Genomic DNA, 15951 nt, shown 5'->3' with positions numbered 1-15951 from the left:
GGTGATCAGGTTGTCCCACAGGGGGCCCACAGTCTTCATCCTCATTTTACAGGTGAGGAAACTGAGGCACAGAGAAGTTAAGTGCCCAAAGTCACACAGCTGATAACTGGAGCCGAGATTTTAACCCATGACCTCTGACTCTATTTTATTTTGTTAGTATGTTTGGTTCAGTTCTCTGTCTCCCCCTTTTAGACTGTGAGCCCACTGTTGGGTAGGGACTGTCCCTAGATGTTGCCAATTTGTACTTCCCAAGCGCTTAGTACAGTGCTCTGCACATAGTAAGCGCTCAATAAATACAATTGATGATGATGACGATGACTCTTTTCCACTGAGCCACGCTGCATATCCCCCCTCCCCGCCCCACGGCACTTGTGTATATATGTAAATATTGATGATTCCATTTATTTTATTAATGACGTGCATATATCTATAATTCAATGCATTTCTATTGACGCTATTGATGCCTGTCAACTCGTTTCACTGTCTGTCTCCCCTCTTCTAGACCGTGAGCCCGTTGTTGGGTAGGAATTGTCTCTATCTGTTGCCGAATTGTACTTTCCGAGCGCTTAGTACAGCGCTCTGCACACAGTAAGCGCTCAATAAATATGACAGTGAATGAATGAATTTATTTACAGCAGCGTCGGTCTCCCCCTTAGACTCTAAGCTCGATGTGGGCAGGAAATGTGTCTGTCAACTCTGTTATATTGTATCCTCCCAAGCACTTAGTTGAGGGCTCGGCACATAATAAGTGCTCATTAAATGCAGTATAAAGTATTAAATATTATAGTGACTTCCTGTCCAATGCAGAGCAAGGTGATCCCCGGCTGTAGCCGTGTGCAACCCAGACCAACTGGAAGAAATGGGAATAATGATGGTATTTGTTAAGCGCTTACTATGTGCCAGGCACTGTACTAAGCTCTGGGGTGGATACAAGCAGATCAAGCCGGATCCAGTCCCTGTCCCACGTGGGGCTCTCCGTCTCAATCCCCATTTTACAGATGACGTAACTGAGGCCCAGAGAGGTGAAGCGACTCGCCCAAGGTCACACAGCAGACGGGTGGCGGAGCGGGGATTAGAACCCATGACCTGGGCTCTTTCTCAGGCCTGGGCTCCATCCACCACACCATGCTGCCTCCCAGAGAGAGTCTAACCGACCGTGGAGCGAGGAAGGCTTTAACCAAGGTGGTAGCTGAGTCCTTTGCTCTTTTTATTCGTTCATTCATTCGATCGTATTTATTGAGTGCTTCCTGTGTGCAGAGCACTGGACTAAGCGCTTGGGAAGTACAAGTTGGCAACATAACGAGACGGTCCCTACCCAACGGCCGGCTCACAGTCTAGTTTCCCTCCACACTCACTCGGGGAAACTCGTCCACGGAACGGCCTCAACTACCCTTTCTATGTGGAGAACTCCCACGTGGACCCCTCCATCCCCGACCTTTCCCTCGTTATCCAATCCCACATGGCCCCTTGACTTTGGAGGGGCCGACCTCCACTCTCCGGCTCAACGTCTCCGCAACTGACCTTCTCCGCCCCTCTCCCGCTCCCAACGGGCCTTCATGCCCCAGCCTCTCTCCCCTCCCGTCCACACTCCACGATCACCGTCCGGAAACGCGGCTCCCGACGCCCAACCGATGCCTGGATCCCTTTCCCTCTGCACCGGGGAAAGGCTCCCGGCCATTGGCTTCCAGTTTCTCCATCTTCCTTAACTGGCGTTATTCCCCCGCTGCTTCCCGGCCCCTTCCCTGCTCCCCTCCTCCAGGAGGCCTTCCCACACTGAGCCCCTTCCTTCCTCTCCCCCTCGTCCCCCTCTCCATCCCCCCGTCTTGCCTCCTTCCCTTCCCCACAGCACCTGGATATTTGTATATATGATTGTACATATTTATTACTCTATTTTACTTGTACATATTTATTTTATTCTGTTAATATGTTTGGTTTTGTTCTCTGTCTCCCCCTTTTAGACTGTGAGCCCACTGTTGGGTAGGGACTGTCTCTATGTGATGCCAATTTGTACTTCCCAAGCGCTTAGTACAGTGCTCTGCACATAGTAAGCGCTCAATAAATACGATTGATTGATTGATTGATTGTTGGGTAGGGACTGTCTCTATATGTTGCCAACCTGTACTTCCCAAGCGCTTAGTACAGTGTTCTGCATGTAGTAAGTGCTCAATAAATATGATTGATTGATTGATTGATTCCCTGTAAACTCCTGCCGGTTGTGCCGTGCTCTCGCCCTACCCACTTCCAACCGCCCATCTCCCCCTTCTAGACTGTGAGCCCGCCGTTGTTTGGGGACCGTCTCTACATGCTGCCAACTTGGACTTCCCAAGCGCTTAGTACAGTGCTCTGCACACAGTAAGCGCTCAATAAATACGACTGAATGGATTAATGAACGAACCGCCCGCTCAACTCATCCTCAGAACATCACATCGAGAGCTCGCGACAGTACGAGAGAACGACAGAACAGACACGTCGGCGCTTCTGGCCCAAGTGCTGCTGCTCTTTCGCCAATCTGAGGACTATATATGTTTGTACGTATTTATTACTCTATTTATTTTACTTGTACATATCTATTCTATTTATTTTATTTTGTTAGTATGTTTGGTTTTGTTCTCTGTCTCCCCGTTTTAGACCGTGAGCCCGCTGTTGGGTAGGGACTGTCTCTAGATGTTGCCAACTTGGACTTCCCAAGCGCTCAATAAATACGATTATTTATCGTACATATTATCGCCAGGGCTCTGCACACAGTAAGCGCTCAATAAATACGATTGATTGATTGATTGATTGACTAATAATAATAATAATGGTTACTATCTACGGTGTTTCTTGAGCGCTTACCACGTGCCAAGCACGGTACTTAAGTGCCGGAGCGGATACAAGCGAACGCTGCTGGACCGAGTCCCTGCCCCATTTAGGGCTCACGGCCCCGATCCCCATTTTACAGATGAGGTAACTGAGACCCAGAGAAGTGAAATGACTCGTCCGAGGTCACACCGCGGGCGAGCGGCGGAGCCGGATTGGGAATCCTTGACCGTCTGACTCCCGGCCGCGACACCGTGCTGCTTCTGCTCACCGCGGGCGGACGTCGTTTTACACGGGGCATCGTGGGGCCGAGTCGGTCTCTCACGCCTGGCTCCGATCGGCCTCATCATCCCCCAATTTACGAGCTGACGCTTTCCAAAGCCGCAGCTCAGGTGCCCGAATTCGGAATTCTCCGGTTTTCCCCGCTCCCACTTGGCTTCAGGATATCTTCGGCCGCCCACGGGAGCCACTGAGGGGTGGGAGGCTGAGGGCCCTCACCGGACTGCGATCGTGGGATAATTAAGGCGACCGCTATCCCCACCACCGAAGGAGGAAGAAATACTAGTAGAAGGGGTTCACAAAGGAACCTCTTCTCCTCCGAACAAATCCGTACAAAAATACAACTGGATGATGAACACTTCAAACCAAAGCGATGCTTCAGATTACCAAAAAAAAAAACCATGCCTGAAACTCGTTTCCTAAAAATCGTCAACCGCAAATCCCACATACTGTGCAATCAAAATATAATAATAATAACAATGATGGCATTTGTTAAGCGCTTACTATGTGCAAAGCACCGTTCTAAGCGCTGGGGGGGATACAATGTGATCAAGTTGATCAATGTGATCAATGTGAGCCCAATGTTAGGTAGGGACTGTCTCTATATGTTGCCAATTTGTACTTTCCAAGCGCTTAGTACAGTGCTCTGCACATAGTAAGCGCTCAATAAATATGATTGATTGATTGATTCATCAAGTTGTCCCATGTGGGGCTCACAGTCTTAATCCCCATTTTTACAGATGAGGTGATTGAGGCTCGGAGAAGTTAAGTGACTTGCCCAAGGTCACACAGCAGACTTGTGGTGGAGCTGGGATTCGAACCCACGACCTCTGACTCCAAAGCCCGTGCTCTTTCCACTGCGCCACGAATTTTTTCACGAAAAAGAGGGCCAGAAAATCCACGTCTTCCTTATGGAGGCAACTCCTTAAGCAACAAATCATCTCTAAGAAAAACCTGAGCATTTCTAAATCTTTTCAGGCATTTCCAATCCGATTTTTCCAGAATCGCATTCCTCCGGGAACCTTAAGTGAAGTTTTTAACAAAACCCTGACGGGTTTCGAACCTCCTTGCTCTCGGCACTTCCAAAAGAATCAAAAATACGTTACTTACCGGCACGTTGTAATGGTGACGAATATTCACTCGGCCTACCATTTTCGTCTTTAGTCCTATTATCACCTTTGGGACAAGGGGATTCTATTTTTTTAAGTTCTTCGCTTTCACCGTCAGTCCGATTTACTCTTCTCGAGCTGCTTTTCCCATTCCCCGGACCGCCGCGGCCGGGTGACTCGTTCTCCTCCGTTCCGGCACCTGAGTTCATTAGAGCCGAAGCGAGTTTTCGACCGAGCGTTTTCCTCAGCACGGGCTTGACGGGGGAGCCGGGTGGACAACCGTCCATGTCATTCCCCACAGGAGACGGAGCGCAGCTGTCCGCCGGAAAGCCTTTCAACTGGGGAGACGGATTTTCACGATACTGAGGATTGGGTTCGTATTTAGGTTTGTCCAATCCGGGAAAGCAAACCACGGCCAAAAACCAGTGGGCGCTGCAAAGAGAGACACAGAGGCGTTCGCGCATCTCCACCCATCGAGCTCGGAAAACGGTTGAATTTCTTCACTCTAGGGCCCGTCCTTTACTTTCTATTTTTCTGGAGACACCCGGCTTGATTTAAAGAGGCTTAAAACACAAGAATCAACCCCGTATTCATCACCAGATCTGCTCGGAGAATAGGACGTCTGGCATACCCATACACCCACGATGCGGACATATTTGCGGTTTACGTTGGAGGACGTCGTTACCGCGTTGTGGCTGCAAGCAAAGATATACACACACATACATCCCCCAAGACTATCCTCTGTTGCACTGATTTGTTTGTGCGACACGGTCTGGGGGTCTTCGGCCCTGAATCCAGCACGCAAAACCCCCTGGAAGCTAGCTGGCCTCCTCTGCGCCCTAAAGACCTCTGTATTTCTCCTTCTTTGACCTCGGGTTTTAGGGCTCACTGCTCTCAAAGTCCCCCTCTTTTCCTGCCACCGCTCTGTGGCTGATTGGTGCCTCCCCACGGCACAATAATAATAATAAAATAATCACAGTGGCATCTGTTGAGCGCTTACTATGTGCCAGACACCGTACTAAGCGCTGGGGTAGATACGAGCAAACTGGGTTGGACCCAGTCCCTGTCTCGCGTGGGGCTCGCAATCCCCATTTGCCAGGCGAGGTAACAGGCCCAGAGAAGCTAAGTGACTTGCCCCACGTCACACAGCAGACAAGGGGTGGAGCCGGGATTAGAACCCGTGACCTTTGAACTCGCAGGCCCGGGCTCTTTCCGCTGTGCCAATATGTATATATGTTTGTATGTATTTATTACTCTATTTATTTATTTATACATATTTGTTCTATTTTTAAAAAAATATGTTTTGTTCTCTGTCTTCCCCTTCTAGACTGTGAGCCCACTGTTGGGTAGGGACCGTCTCTACGTGTTGCCAACTTGGACTTCCCAAGCGCTTAGTACAGTGCTCTGCACACAGTAAGCGCTCAATAAATACGACTGAATGAATGAATGAATGCTTCTCTAGACTGTAAGCTCACTACGGCCAGGGACCGTGCCTGCTAATTCTGTTGTACTGAACTCTCCCAAGCGCTGAGTATAGTGGTCTGCACGTAGTAAGCGCTCAATAAATACCACCGATTGATTGACTGAACCTCCAGGGATCCTCCCCGATGCCCTGCTTCCCCAGGAACCACAGCTCACTTCCTTTCTCCTCCCGCTAGCGAGGGTCTCCCTCTTCTTCCCCAACTTCCCCTCTCATAATAACGGCGTTTATTAAGCGCTTACTATGTGCAAGGCACTGTTCTAAGCGCTGGGGAGGTTACAAGGTGATCTGGTTGTCCCACAGGGGGCTCACAGTATTAATCCCCATTTTACAATTGAGGTAACTGAGGCACAGAGAAGTTAAGTGACTTGCCCAAAGTCACACAGCTGACAATTGGCGGAGTCAGGATTTGAACCCATGACCCCTGACTCCAAAGCCCGGGCTCTTTCCACTGAGCCATGCTGCTCTACTTTCTTCCCAATCCTTCTCTCTGGTCGGTCTGGCACAATTCTGCGGGCCTTCCATGAGATTCCCACTTTTCAGGACGCTTCCTTAAAAAAGAAAGCACAAATGTCCTACAGGCAATCTTTCGTGCTATTTCTAAAAATCTCTGTGTAACTTCTAGCTCGTTTTCCTGGCGAGTGGGCCCAGAGTATTACAAATGAGAAAAAGAAAATCCCTACTCACGCTTCGTTGAGGGGAACGAAAATAAAATCCTTCTCGAAAATATCCACATGGCGAGTCCAGGTTTTCACTCGTCCATGTCGCTTCTGCTGAATTCTGTAAGAGGGTAATGAGAGACAAAATTAAAACGTTACCCATTTTTAAAGACTCAAAAAGACCTCTACTGTCTTAGGCCCAAGTCTATTTGAAATGAATGAAGGTTTCGATTTAATGGATCTCCTATAAGCATTAAAAGTAGCAATATTTAGCATAATCCTTGTACTTCATTTACCTTCCATCCACCTCTAGCCTTCCAGCTTCTCCTCCAGAATATTTCTCAGAAATCACGCCAGTATAAGTTCCTCACTGGTCTCCATATCTCCTGCCCCTCTTGTTGGTTTAAGCGAACAGTAAGTAGCCCTTGTATATATGCGTGTGTATCCATCCCAGCGCTCAGTACAGTGCCTGGCACATAACTAAGCTGTTAAATACTGCAATTACTATTAATAGTACTATTATTATTACACACACACACACACACACACACACACACACACATATTAGGTAGTAATGTTACTATAAAATGTACACTTAATATAAAATTACAGCGCCTTATTTTTTTCACGTTACTGTAAGCACTGATGCAAGTATTAAACAACACAGACCTACAACAAACCAAGTAGATTGGGACAAATGGAGGCTCTTATGATTCTCAAATTACCCTGTTTTCCTCAGAAAGCATGGTGTCGTTTTCTTACCATTATGTACAACACTACGAATTTAGATCTAGTGATCTCCTTATCACAATTGAAAACGGACTGAAAAAAATTGATTTTCCAAAAGCACTGAAGTGCTCACAAGCTATTACGATTAGAGGTACTGTTCCATAAAAATAAAATATTTAGCAGCTCAGTGACAGTGCAATAAATCCAAGTCACTTCCCAGGCAAAGGAACTACTATTTAATAAAGCCAACTCCCTGTGAAATCTCAATTACAGTATTTGCTGTATCTGGAGGAACAGAAGAAACGCTCCAAGATCAACCCACCAAAGAGCCTGGGGAAATCACAGTGAGGATTCTGCTCGTTGTGTGCAGACAACGCGTCGGTTTGTTGTGGTGCACTCTCCCAAGCGCTTAGTACAGTGCTCTGCACACAGTAAGCGCTTAATAAATACCACTGAGTGAACGAATGAATTCTGACGGGCTATGCTTTTGATATTTCTAGCTGGCCGTAGGATACTAGTGACTCAAGATAGCGTCACCGCTATTAATCAGGTATAGATCCCCTGGGCAGAATTGAAGAAAATCTGACAGAAGATTGACGGGACGCTTAGCATCATCGCTATTAATCAAGTATAGATCCCCTGAGCGGAACTGAAGAAAATCTGACAGAGGATTGACAGGACGCTTAGCATCGTCGCTATTAATCAAGTATAGATCCCCTGAGCGGAATTGAAGGAAATCTGACAGAGGACTGACAGGACGCCTAGCCGTCCCTTCTTAGGTAACTCCTTGAACGGCTTTACATTTCTTCTTGGTTACCCACGAGAGGACTTTGCAGACAGTTTTCGGGATTAACTATGAGTCAATTAGCCAATCAGAGGCTGACTGCTAATTGATGAGTACCAACTGCACTCCCAAATACTACTTACTGCAGCGCTTATTGCTAGGCGCACAATAAGCACTCAAAAAATATCACTGACTGACTCAGATATTTCCAAGCTTCCCCAACTGGGAGCTTTTTCCGCCTCTTTCTTCCGCAGGACTCCCAGCCCACAGCGAAGGGAAGCAGATAGAGCACGTGCCTGGGAGCCAGAGGATCTGGATTCTAATCCCGGCTGCCCCCTGGGTCTGCTGCGTGACCTTGAGCAAGTCACTTCCCTTCTCTGCGCTTCAGTTACCTCATCTCTAAAACGGAGATGAAGACGGTGAGCCCCACGTGGGACGGGGACTGTGTCCAACTTGATTAGCTTGTATCCACCCCAGCGCTTAGTACAGTGCCTGGCACATAGTAAGCGCTTTAATACCACCCAAAAACCCCGCCTGTTTTCTCCTTCCTAGTTGTACTGTGAGCCCCATGTGGGACCTATCGTATCCGACCCAGCGTTCAGAAAGGCACTTAGCATAGAGTAAGTGCTTGACAAATAATATCAAAATGATTGTTAGTATTATTTCCTCCAGGCCCCACTGGGTTCCACCCCCAAATCAGCGGTGACACATCAGGAGTTAATTGTAGTTTCCTAATCAATTTTTTTAAAAGTGACTCATGTTCATTATGCTCGGCACGTGTGGGACTCTTTCCCCAGGACTCACGAGAGACTTGGAGTTTCGTGAACATTTCTCCTCTCCTTCTGATTAAGGCGTTTATAAAAAAAGGAGCTGAATATATGAATCCGGTCAGCATCTTCTTTCTTCAGCTTTTCAAGCACTAAATACCTAGCAGGGAGGAAAAAACAACCCCAGTGATCCTCACGACCTCGGGATACCGACGAGAAAGCACGACTCGCTAACCTCCGCGATCCGGATTACGCTTCCCCAGGGAGCGTTTTAGGGGGCTGGATGAGAAGGAGGGGGAAAGGAAAGGGAAAGGTACAGAGATGCTTGGGCAATCCCTCCCACAACTGCTAAATTTTTGGGAAGAAATTCCTCCCCTTCACTAAAACAGCTGCTGCGTTCCGTGGTGATTCAGAAAACGAGTGGAAAAGCCCAATGGGCATCTCCTGAGATGGAAGACAGACCGTCCATTCAGCGATCAGAGACTGGAAGTTGCAACCCCACGGCCCGGGGCCTCTCTCCCCACCAGACGGCCGAGCGGCACCATCCCTCTTGTACTTCCCAAGCGCTTAGTACAGTGCTCTGCACATAGGAAGCGCTCAATAAATACGATTGATGATGATCCCTTCCAGACATTCCCCGGGCCTGCTGCGCACGGAGGGATTTCAGCAGCGGCAGCCCGCCGCCGCTCCACGTTTTACAACTCGGGAAAACTCGGGACAGCGACGATCCGCGGGAAGGAAGTGATTCGTGGGCCCCACAGCCCCCAGCCCCCCAAAGACCAAGATGGCAGCGCCCTGAGACCTCTCTGGGACCCCTTTCCCCCTAACTTTCTCTGAATTCCTATTTATCTTTCATATTCCGTCTGCTGTCGAACCCTTTTTATACCGCTCTGCACGCAGTGAGCACCTAAATATCATTACTACAATGGCTTGTTAACTATCTCACACCATGAGCTCCTGACTTCATAGTCTTGGGATTAGCACTTCGGAAAACATACATCACATTCCTGGCCCCGACATCCTCTCCCTGTCGTAAAAGGAAAACTTTTATACATAGGGAGCTCGCTTTTGCGCAAGAGACGCGGGTGATTTTTAGTTGTCGTCTTGATGTCCGAATTGCCCTACCTGAGAGCACTCTGTAGTCCGTTGTGGACAAGGGATTAGAAAACTTTCCTACTATCTTTCTGTGTGCATGGTGAGAAAGTTTACAGAGGGGTTTTCTTGTTTGTTTTGGGTTTTTTTTTTCCTTCTCTTTCCTTCTTCCTAGCCACAACCCGCAGAGGAATGATAATCCACCATGAGCAGGGTCATTTTTGAACGTAAAGAAAGTTTCTTTCACTGTTCGCTGTGGCCTCTCACTCTCCGTTTAAGATCAATTTAAACGCTTGTAAATCCAGAAAATTAAGAGAAAATCCCCTCTTCATTTCAGAGGAAAGCGTGACCGAGACTTGCAAATACATATCAAAAAAATTTAACCACATGGAGATGGCCTCTCTAACCCTGGGTTCACCGGAATCGTCCTCTCCTGATTTTCCTCCTATTTCTCTGGTCGCTTCTTCTCGGTTTCTTTCCCAACCTCCTCCGCCTCCAACCCTCTGACTGTGGGGGTCCTTCCTTGGTCATTTGTACAGATTTATCACTCTATTTTACTTGTACCTACTGACTATTCTATTTACTTTGTTAATAATGCGCATATAGCTTTAATCCTATTTGTTCTGCCGATTTTGACACCCGTCTACGTGTTTTGTCGTCCGTCTCCCCCTTCTAGACTCCGAGCCCGTTGTTGGGTAGGGACCGTCTCTATCTGTTGCCGACCTGTACTTCCCGAGCGCTTGGTACATGCTCTGCACACAGTAAGTGCTCAATACATGCGATTGAATGAATGAATCCCCGCCTACACCTGCTCCCTTAGAGAACTCATTTTTCTCCCAAGGCTCCAATTCCCATCGCGACACGGATGATTCCCAAATCTACCTCTCCGGCTCTAACCTCTCTCCTTCTCCGCGTTCTCACATTTCCCGCCTGGCTGTCCCACTGACACCTTGGACTTAACACGTCATCTTCCCAGCCATACCCTGGCCCCGTGACTGTAGACACCACCACCCTCCCTGTCTCACAAGCCCACAACCATGGCATTATCCTTGTCTCAGCTATCTCCTTCAACCCACACATTCAGCCTGACACAAAATACTACACAACATCTCTAGCCTTTCCTGTCTAGACTGCTACCATGCTGATTTAAGCGCCGTCAATTTCCGTCTTAACTCTGTACCTCGATTTCTCTCCCACCCTTGACCTCCTGTTCATGTTTTCCCCGGGGCCTGGAACGTCCTCCCCCTTCCTGGTGGACGGTCCATCGCTCTGCCCACCCTAAATCGCATCTCCCCAGACGGGTCTTCCAGACGAACCCCTTTATTTCCCCTATTTTCCCCTCCCCTGTATCAACTACGCGTTTAACTATATAGCCCTTAAACGGAGAAGCGGCGTGGCTTAGTGGAAAGAGCTTGGGAGTCAGGAGTCGTGGGTTCTAATCCCGCCTCCGCCGCTTGTCGGCTGTGTGACTCCGGGCAAGTCGCTCAGCTTCTCTGTGCCTCATATGGAAAATGGGGATTAAGACTGTGAGCCCCACGTGGGACAACCTGCTTATTTACCCCAGTGCGTAGAACAGTGCTTGGCACACAGTAAGCGCTTAATACCATCATTACTATTATTATTAATCAATCAATCGTATTTATTGAGCGCTTACTGTACTAAGCGCTTGGGAAGTACAAGTTGGCAACATATAGAGATAGTCCCTACCCAACAGTGGGCTCGCAGTCTAAAAGGGGGATAAATATTATTATCTATTATTCACCTCAGACCCACAGTACATATGCATCTATTCCTCGACTCTACCCTAATCTATTTTAATGTCTGCCCCTCTCCCTGCCTCGGGCAGACCGTGAGCTCGTTGTCACTACCATCATTAGTTGGTACTTACTGGGCACTTACTAAAAAATAATAATAGCATTTATTAAGCTCCTACTATGTGCCGGGCAACTCTGTTGTATTGTACTTCGCCCAACATTTAGTACAGTGCTCTGCACCCAGTACATGCCAAATGAATACCACTCATTGATCAGCTAACTTTTGTAGAGAACAGGACAGCGATCACTCAGATACCACAGATTGAGGTCAAATAAAATGGTATTTTTATTAATGAGGCAGCACGAGCTCTTTGCTTTCTCGGGAAAAGTTATCGCTTCACTGTGGCGGATTCCCCAATCTACCTCTCATTTACCTATGGAAACCCTTGGGCTGGTCCTCCTCCTAAATTTCCCACCTGTGGCGAACCGGCTCGCACCCTCGGTGTTATCCTCCACTCTCCGCTGTCTCTCAACCCTCAATCAATCAATCAATCATATTTACTGAGCGCTTACTGTGTGCAGAGCACTGCACTAAGCGCTTGGGAAGTACAAGTCGGCAACACCTAGAGACAGTCCCTACCCAACAGCGGGCTCACTGTCTAGAAGGGGGAGACAGAGAACAAAACAAAACATATTCACAAAATAAAATAAGTAGAATAAATATGTACAAGTAAGATAAATAGAGTAATAAATATGTACAAACAGAAATACATATATGCAGGTGCTGTGGGGAAGGGAAGGAGGTAAGATGGGGGGATGGAGAGGGGCGGGAATAGTAATAAGAATAATAATAATGATGGCATTTGTTAAGCGCTTACTATGTGCCAAGCACTGGGGAAGATACAAGGTGATCAGGTTGTCCCACTGGGGGCTCACAGTCTTCATCCCCATTTGACAGATGAGGGAACTGAGGCCCAGGGAAGTGAAGTGACCTCCCGCCGCATCTTGCCTCTTCTTCCTAAACACCTCCCGGATTCACACAGCCAGTTCCCGCTCTGGTATAAAAATCTCGGCTACCAAACCAGCCTCCTCGCCGATCTCCCTGCTTCCAGCCTCTCCTTCCTCCAATCCACCCGCTGCCGCCCAGGTCGTCTTCTAGACGTGCCGCTCGGCCCGTGGCTCCCCACGCCGTACAATAACGCAGCGCTAAATTTGCGTCCCGTGCTCCTCCGGTTCCAGGGAAAACGCCTCACCGTCGGCGGCACGCTCTCCTTTCAGAACTGCTCTCTTCACGTGCCAGTCCCCCCCGGGTCCCTCTCTTCTTTCCGCCCAAGCGAACCAGCCGTACTCCCGCCTCCATCCCCTCTCGCCCGGTTCTCCGGGACTGAAACTCTGCTCCTGCCCAAACTTGGCTCTCCTCATAGCCAAGATGCCCCTAAAATACCACGAACCTTCCCGAAATGCAGGGAGTGTTGCGTCCGTTTATCGTTACGGTGCACAGAGCACACGGTAAGCGCTCAGTAAGTACGACTGAACGAACGATTCCCGTCATCCCCAGTCAGATAAACTCCCATCAGCCACCTCCAGGATGCACACATTCCTCGCGACTTTTGTATAGATGTGTACTGTTTGTAAATATTTTTTATGCCCGACTCCCCTTTTCGACAGATGCTCCAATACCAGTTGCGCTATGACCACTGGATACCATTGGCTACGTAGTTACTGACTTAGAGGACAGGACAGGTAGAAAGCAAAAGACATTTCAAGAATGGGCGTGATTGGGGGTGAACAGAGAGCCAGTATGAAATTAACTTACTTTAAATAAAAATCTATAATAACATCATTTAAAAATTCTCCTTCATTTAGACAATGGAGATCTTCATTAGTCACAGAGATGCCTCCTTTAGCTGGAGGTGGTGGGTATACTATCAATCTGAAAAAAAAAATTCATATTGTGACAAGCGGAAGATAACGGAGGGGCAACAAGAGAGTACAAAAAAATGATCTCACTTTTCGACAGGCCCAATAAACACATTGTGGGGCTCTCCGATTTCGTCCTCATCATCAAAAAACTGAAACTGGGGCGCCGTACTCCGTAACTGCACTTTGGACTCAAATGCAACCTTGTAGAGAAAAAGAAGAGGCGTCATTTCCAAACAGGAACATTTCCGGCTTTTACCGTTAACCGGTAAACGTTTCAATCGGCAGAAAAGGGTCAGATGTCTGTGAAAGTGGACAGCGAGAAGAACTCCAGGCTTAAAATGGACACAGAGTCTTGCGTAAATGTCATTCACGTCTCAACTAGAATCTCCGTTTCCCTGTGAAATAAACCCGTATCTACGGCTTTGAAAGACAGGGTTATTATTTGTGTCCCCTTATTAAGCACAGGGCCGTGCATTCAATTCAGTATCTTTCACCTAGTTGAGGGTCACTAAATATTAGCTGTTGCTAATAACAGATCCTGGGCTTATGGGGACCTTAAGGTGGCCTCATCATAATTTTCCCCAGTGACCGAAATCCCCCAAAATGATTTATCCCATCACAAATTAAAATACGCAGAGAGAAACCGGGGATGTTGTGTAGTTTCCACTAATCTTTCCGGAAAATCCCACTTTTAACTACCGAATGTGAAATTACTTCCCATCTCCAACTACATACTCAAGTATGCTGCTGGACAAGAAGTAGAAAAATCCTTGAATCTCACGTGCCCAGATGCTAAAAAATTTCCCCCTGGGAAGAGGAAAGGGCGGGGAATGAAAGGAATGAGACGAGGAAAAAGAGGCCAGGAAGCGAGAACAAAATAAACTGACTGTACAAAGGGGCCAGAGGGGAGGCGAAAAAGGGTAGGGGATGGGTGAGATGGAAAAAGAGCCGAACAAGGTGGACAGACAGCCAAGTAACTGGAAAAATATCCAGAGCGGGATCACCGTAAGGAGGAAAAAGAGAGAAAGAGGGAACACTGGAGCCCTATATCTTCCCATTTCTGAAAGCTCTGAAAGAGAAAACAAAAACCAAACCTGAAAATCAACAATCCCTCACGCCTGGTTCTTGAAAATGTGTCCCTAGCTCTCAGGTTTTCCGTGTTTCTCCAACCCTCTTCAACAGAAATAACCACTACGGTAATCGACTGAAAAGAGGCCCATTCCGGCTCATGAACTAAATCCCGTTACGAACAAATACTTTGGAAAACGTAATCCAAAGGCTACGCTCCCAGCCGAGACTTGGAACACAGGGACTTGCTCAGAGTAGCTTTCTTTCGGACGAGTATATTTCGCAAAATGAAAAGTAAATTACGTTTTTGATTTTGTTTTCCTTTTGTGCAGAATTTCCTTTGGCGACTTCTTCAAAGGTCTTCGTGAAAGCAACGAGTCTGCCATTGGCTTCCTCAAAGGGGATTTTCACAAAGAAATCGGAAACGTTGTTTCTGACGCCGATGTCGGTGATGATGTTTTCGAAAACCATGTTCGCCTGAGTGTCGAGGCCGGTTTCGAAGATCAGAATGATGTACTGTTCTTCTGGGTCTGAAAAGGAATGAGTTGATAAATCCATAATGGGTTTTTAGAGCATTCCATATTACTAGGAGGAGTGAAAGAGAAAAACTCACAGTCCCCAGAGGGAGCTTTGGAAAATCCCGAAATACCAAGGGCAGTATCTTAAAACCATTGGTTTTTTGATGGCATTTGTTAAGCGGTTACTACGTGCTGGGCAACGTACTAAGCGCCGGGATAGATACAAGGTAAAGGAGATGGGCACGGTCCCCGTTCCGCAGGAGACTTGCGGTTTTGACCCCCAGTTTACAGACGAGGTAACCGAGGCCCAGGGAAGTGACGTGCCCAGGGTCTACACAGCAGACAAGTGGATGAACCGGGATTAGAACCCAGGTCCTCCAATTCCCGGATTCCAATTCCTCTTTCCACTAGCCAGATTCTTCCCTGTTGTCAGAAGGCAGCAACCTTGGCATTATCCTGGACTCTCTATCGCTCATTCAGTCAATCAATAACAGTATCGAGGGCTTATTGTGTTCAGAGCACTGTATTAAACACTTGGTGTGTTTGTTTTATGGCACTTAATAATAATAATAATAATAATAATGGCATTTATTAAGCGCTTACTATGTGCAAAGCACTGTTCTAAGCACTGGGGAGGATACAAGGTTATCAGATTGTCCCGCGTGGGGCTCACAGTCTTAATCCCCATTTTACAGATAATAATAATAATCTTGGTATTTGTTAAGTGCTTACCATGTGCAAAGCACTGCTCTAAGCGCTGGGGAATTTACAAGGTGATCAGGTTGTCCCACGTGGGGCTCACGGTCTTAATCCCCATTTTACAGAGGAGGTAACTGAGGCCCAGAGCAGTGAAGTGACTTGCCCAAAGTCACACAGCTGACAAGTGGCAGAGCCGGGATTTGAACCGCGATGACCTCTGACTTCAAAGCCCGGGCTCTTTCCGCTGAGCCACGCTGCTTAAGCGCTTACTATGTGTCAAACACTCTTCCC

The 15951-nt window shown here is 47.6% G+C and overlaps 1 protein-coding gene across 1 annotated transcript in view; it reads right to left on the bottom strand.

The window, feature by feature from the left end:
• The window catches only part of SENP6 (SUMO specific peptidase 6), a 121451-nt gene that overhangs the window by 18578 nt on the left and 86922 nt on the right, over positions 1-15951 (bottom strand). Inside the window, exons 19-24 of the mRNA XM_038760880.1 lie at positions 14747-14973; positions 13463-13575; positions 13269-13385; positions 8644-8766; positions 6355-6447; positions 4189-4619 (exon numbers count right to left, since the gene is read on the bottom strand). Of these exons, the coding sequence (XP_038616808.1) occupies positions 4189-4619; positions 6355-6447; positions 8644-8766; positions 13269-13385; positions 13463-13575; positions 14747-14973 (1104 nt within the window). The remainder of the gene's footprint in view (positions 1-4188; positions 4620-6354; positions 6448-8643; positions 8767-13268; positions 13386-13462; positions 13576-14746; positions 14974-15951) is intronic.

Source organism: Tachyglossus aculeatus, chromosome 19 (assembly GCF_015852505.1).
Source record: "Tachyglossus aculeatus isolate mTacAcu1 chromosome 19, mTacAcu1.pri, whole genome shotgun sequence".
Classification (NCBI taxonomy): Eukaryota; Metazoa; Chordata; class Mammalia; order Monotremata; family Tachyglossidae; genus Tachyglossus; species Tachyglossus aculeatus.
This window is presented reverse-complemented; position numbering and strand designations above follow the sequence as displayed.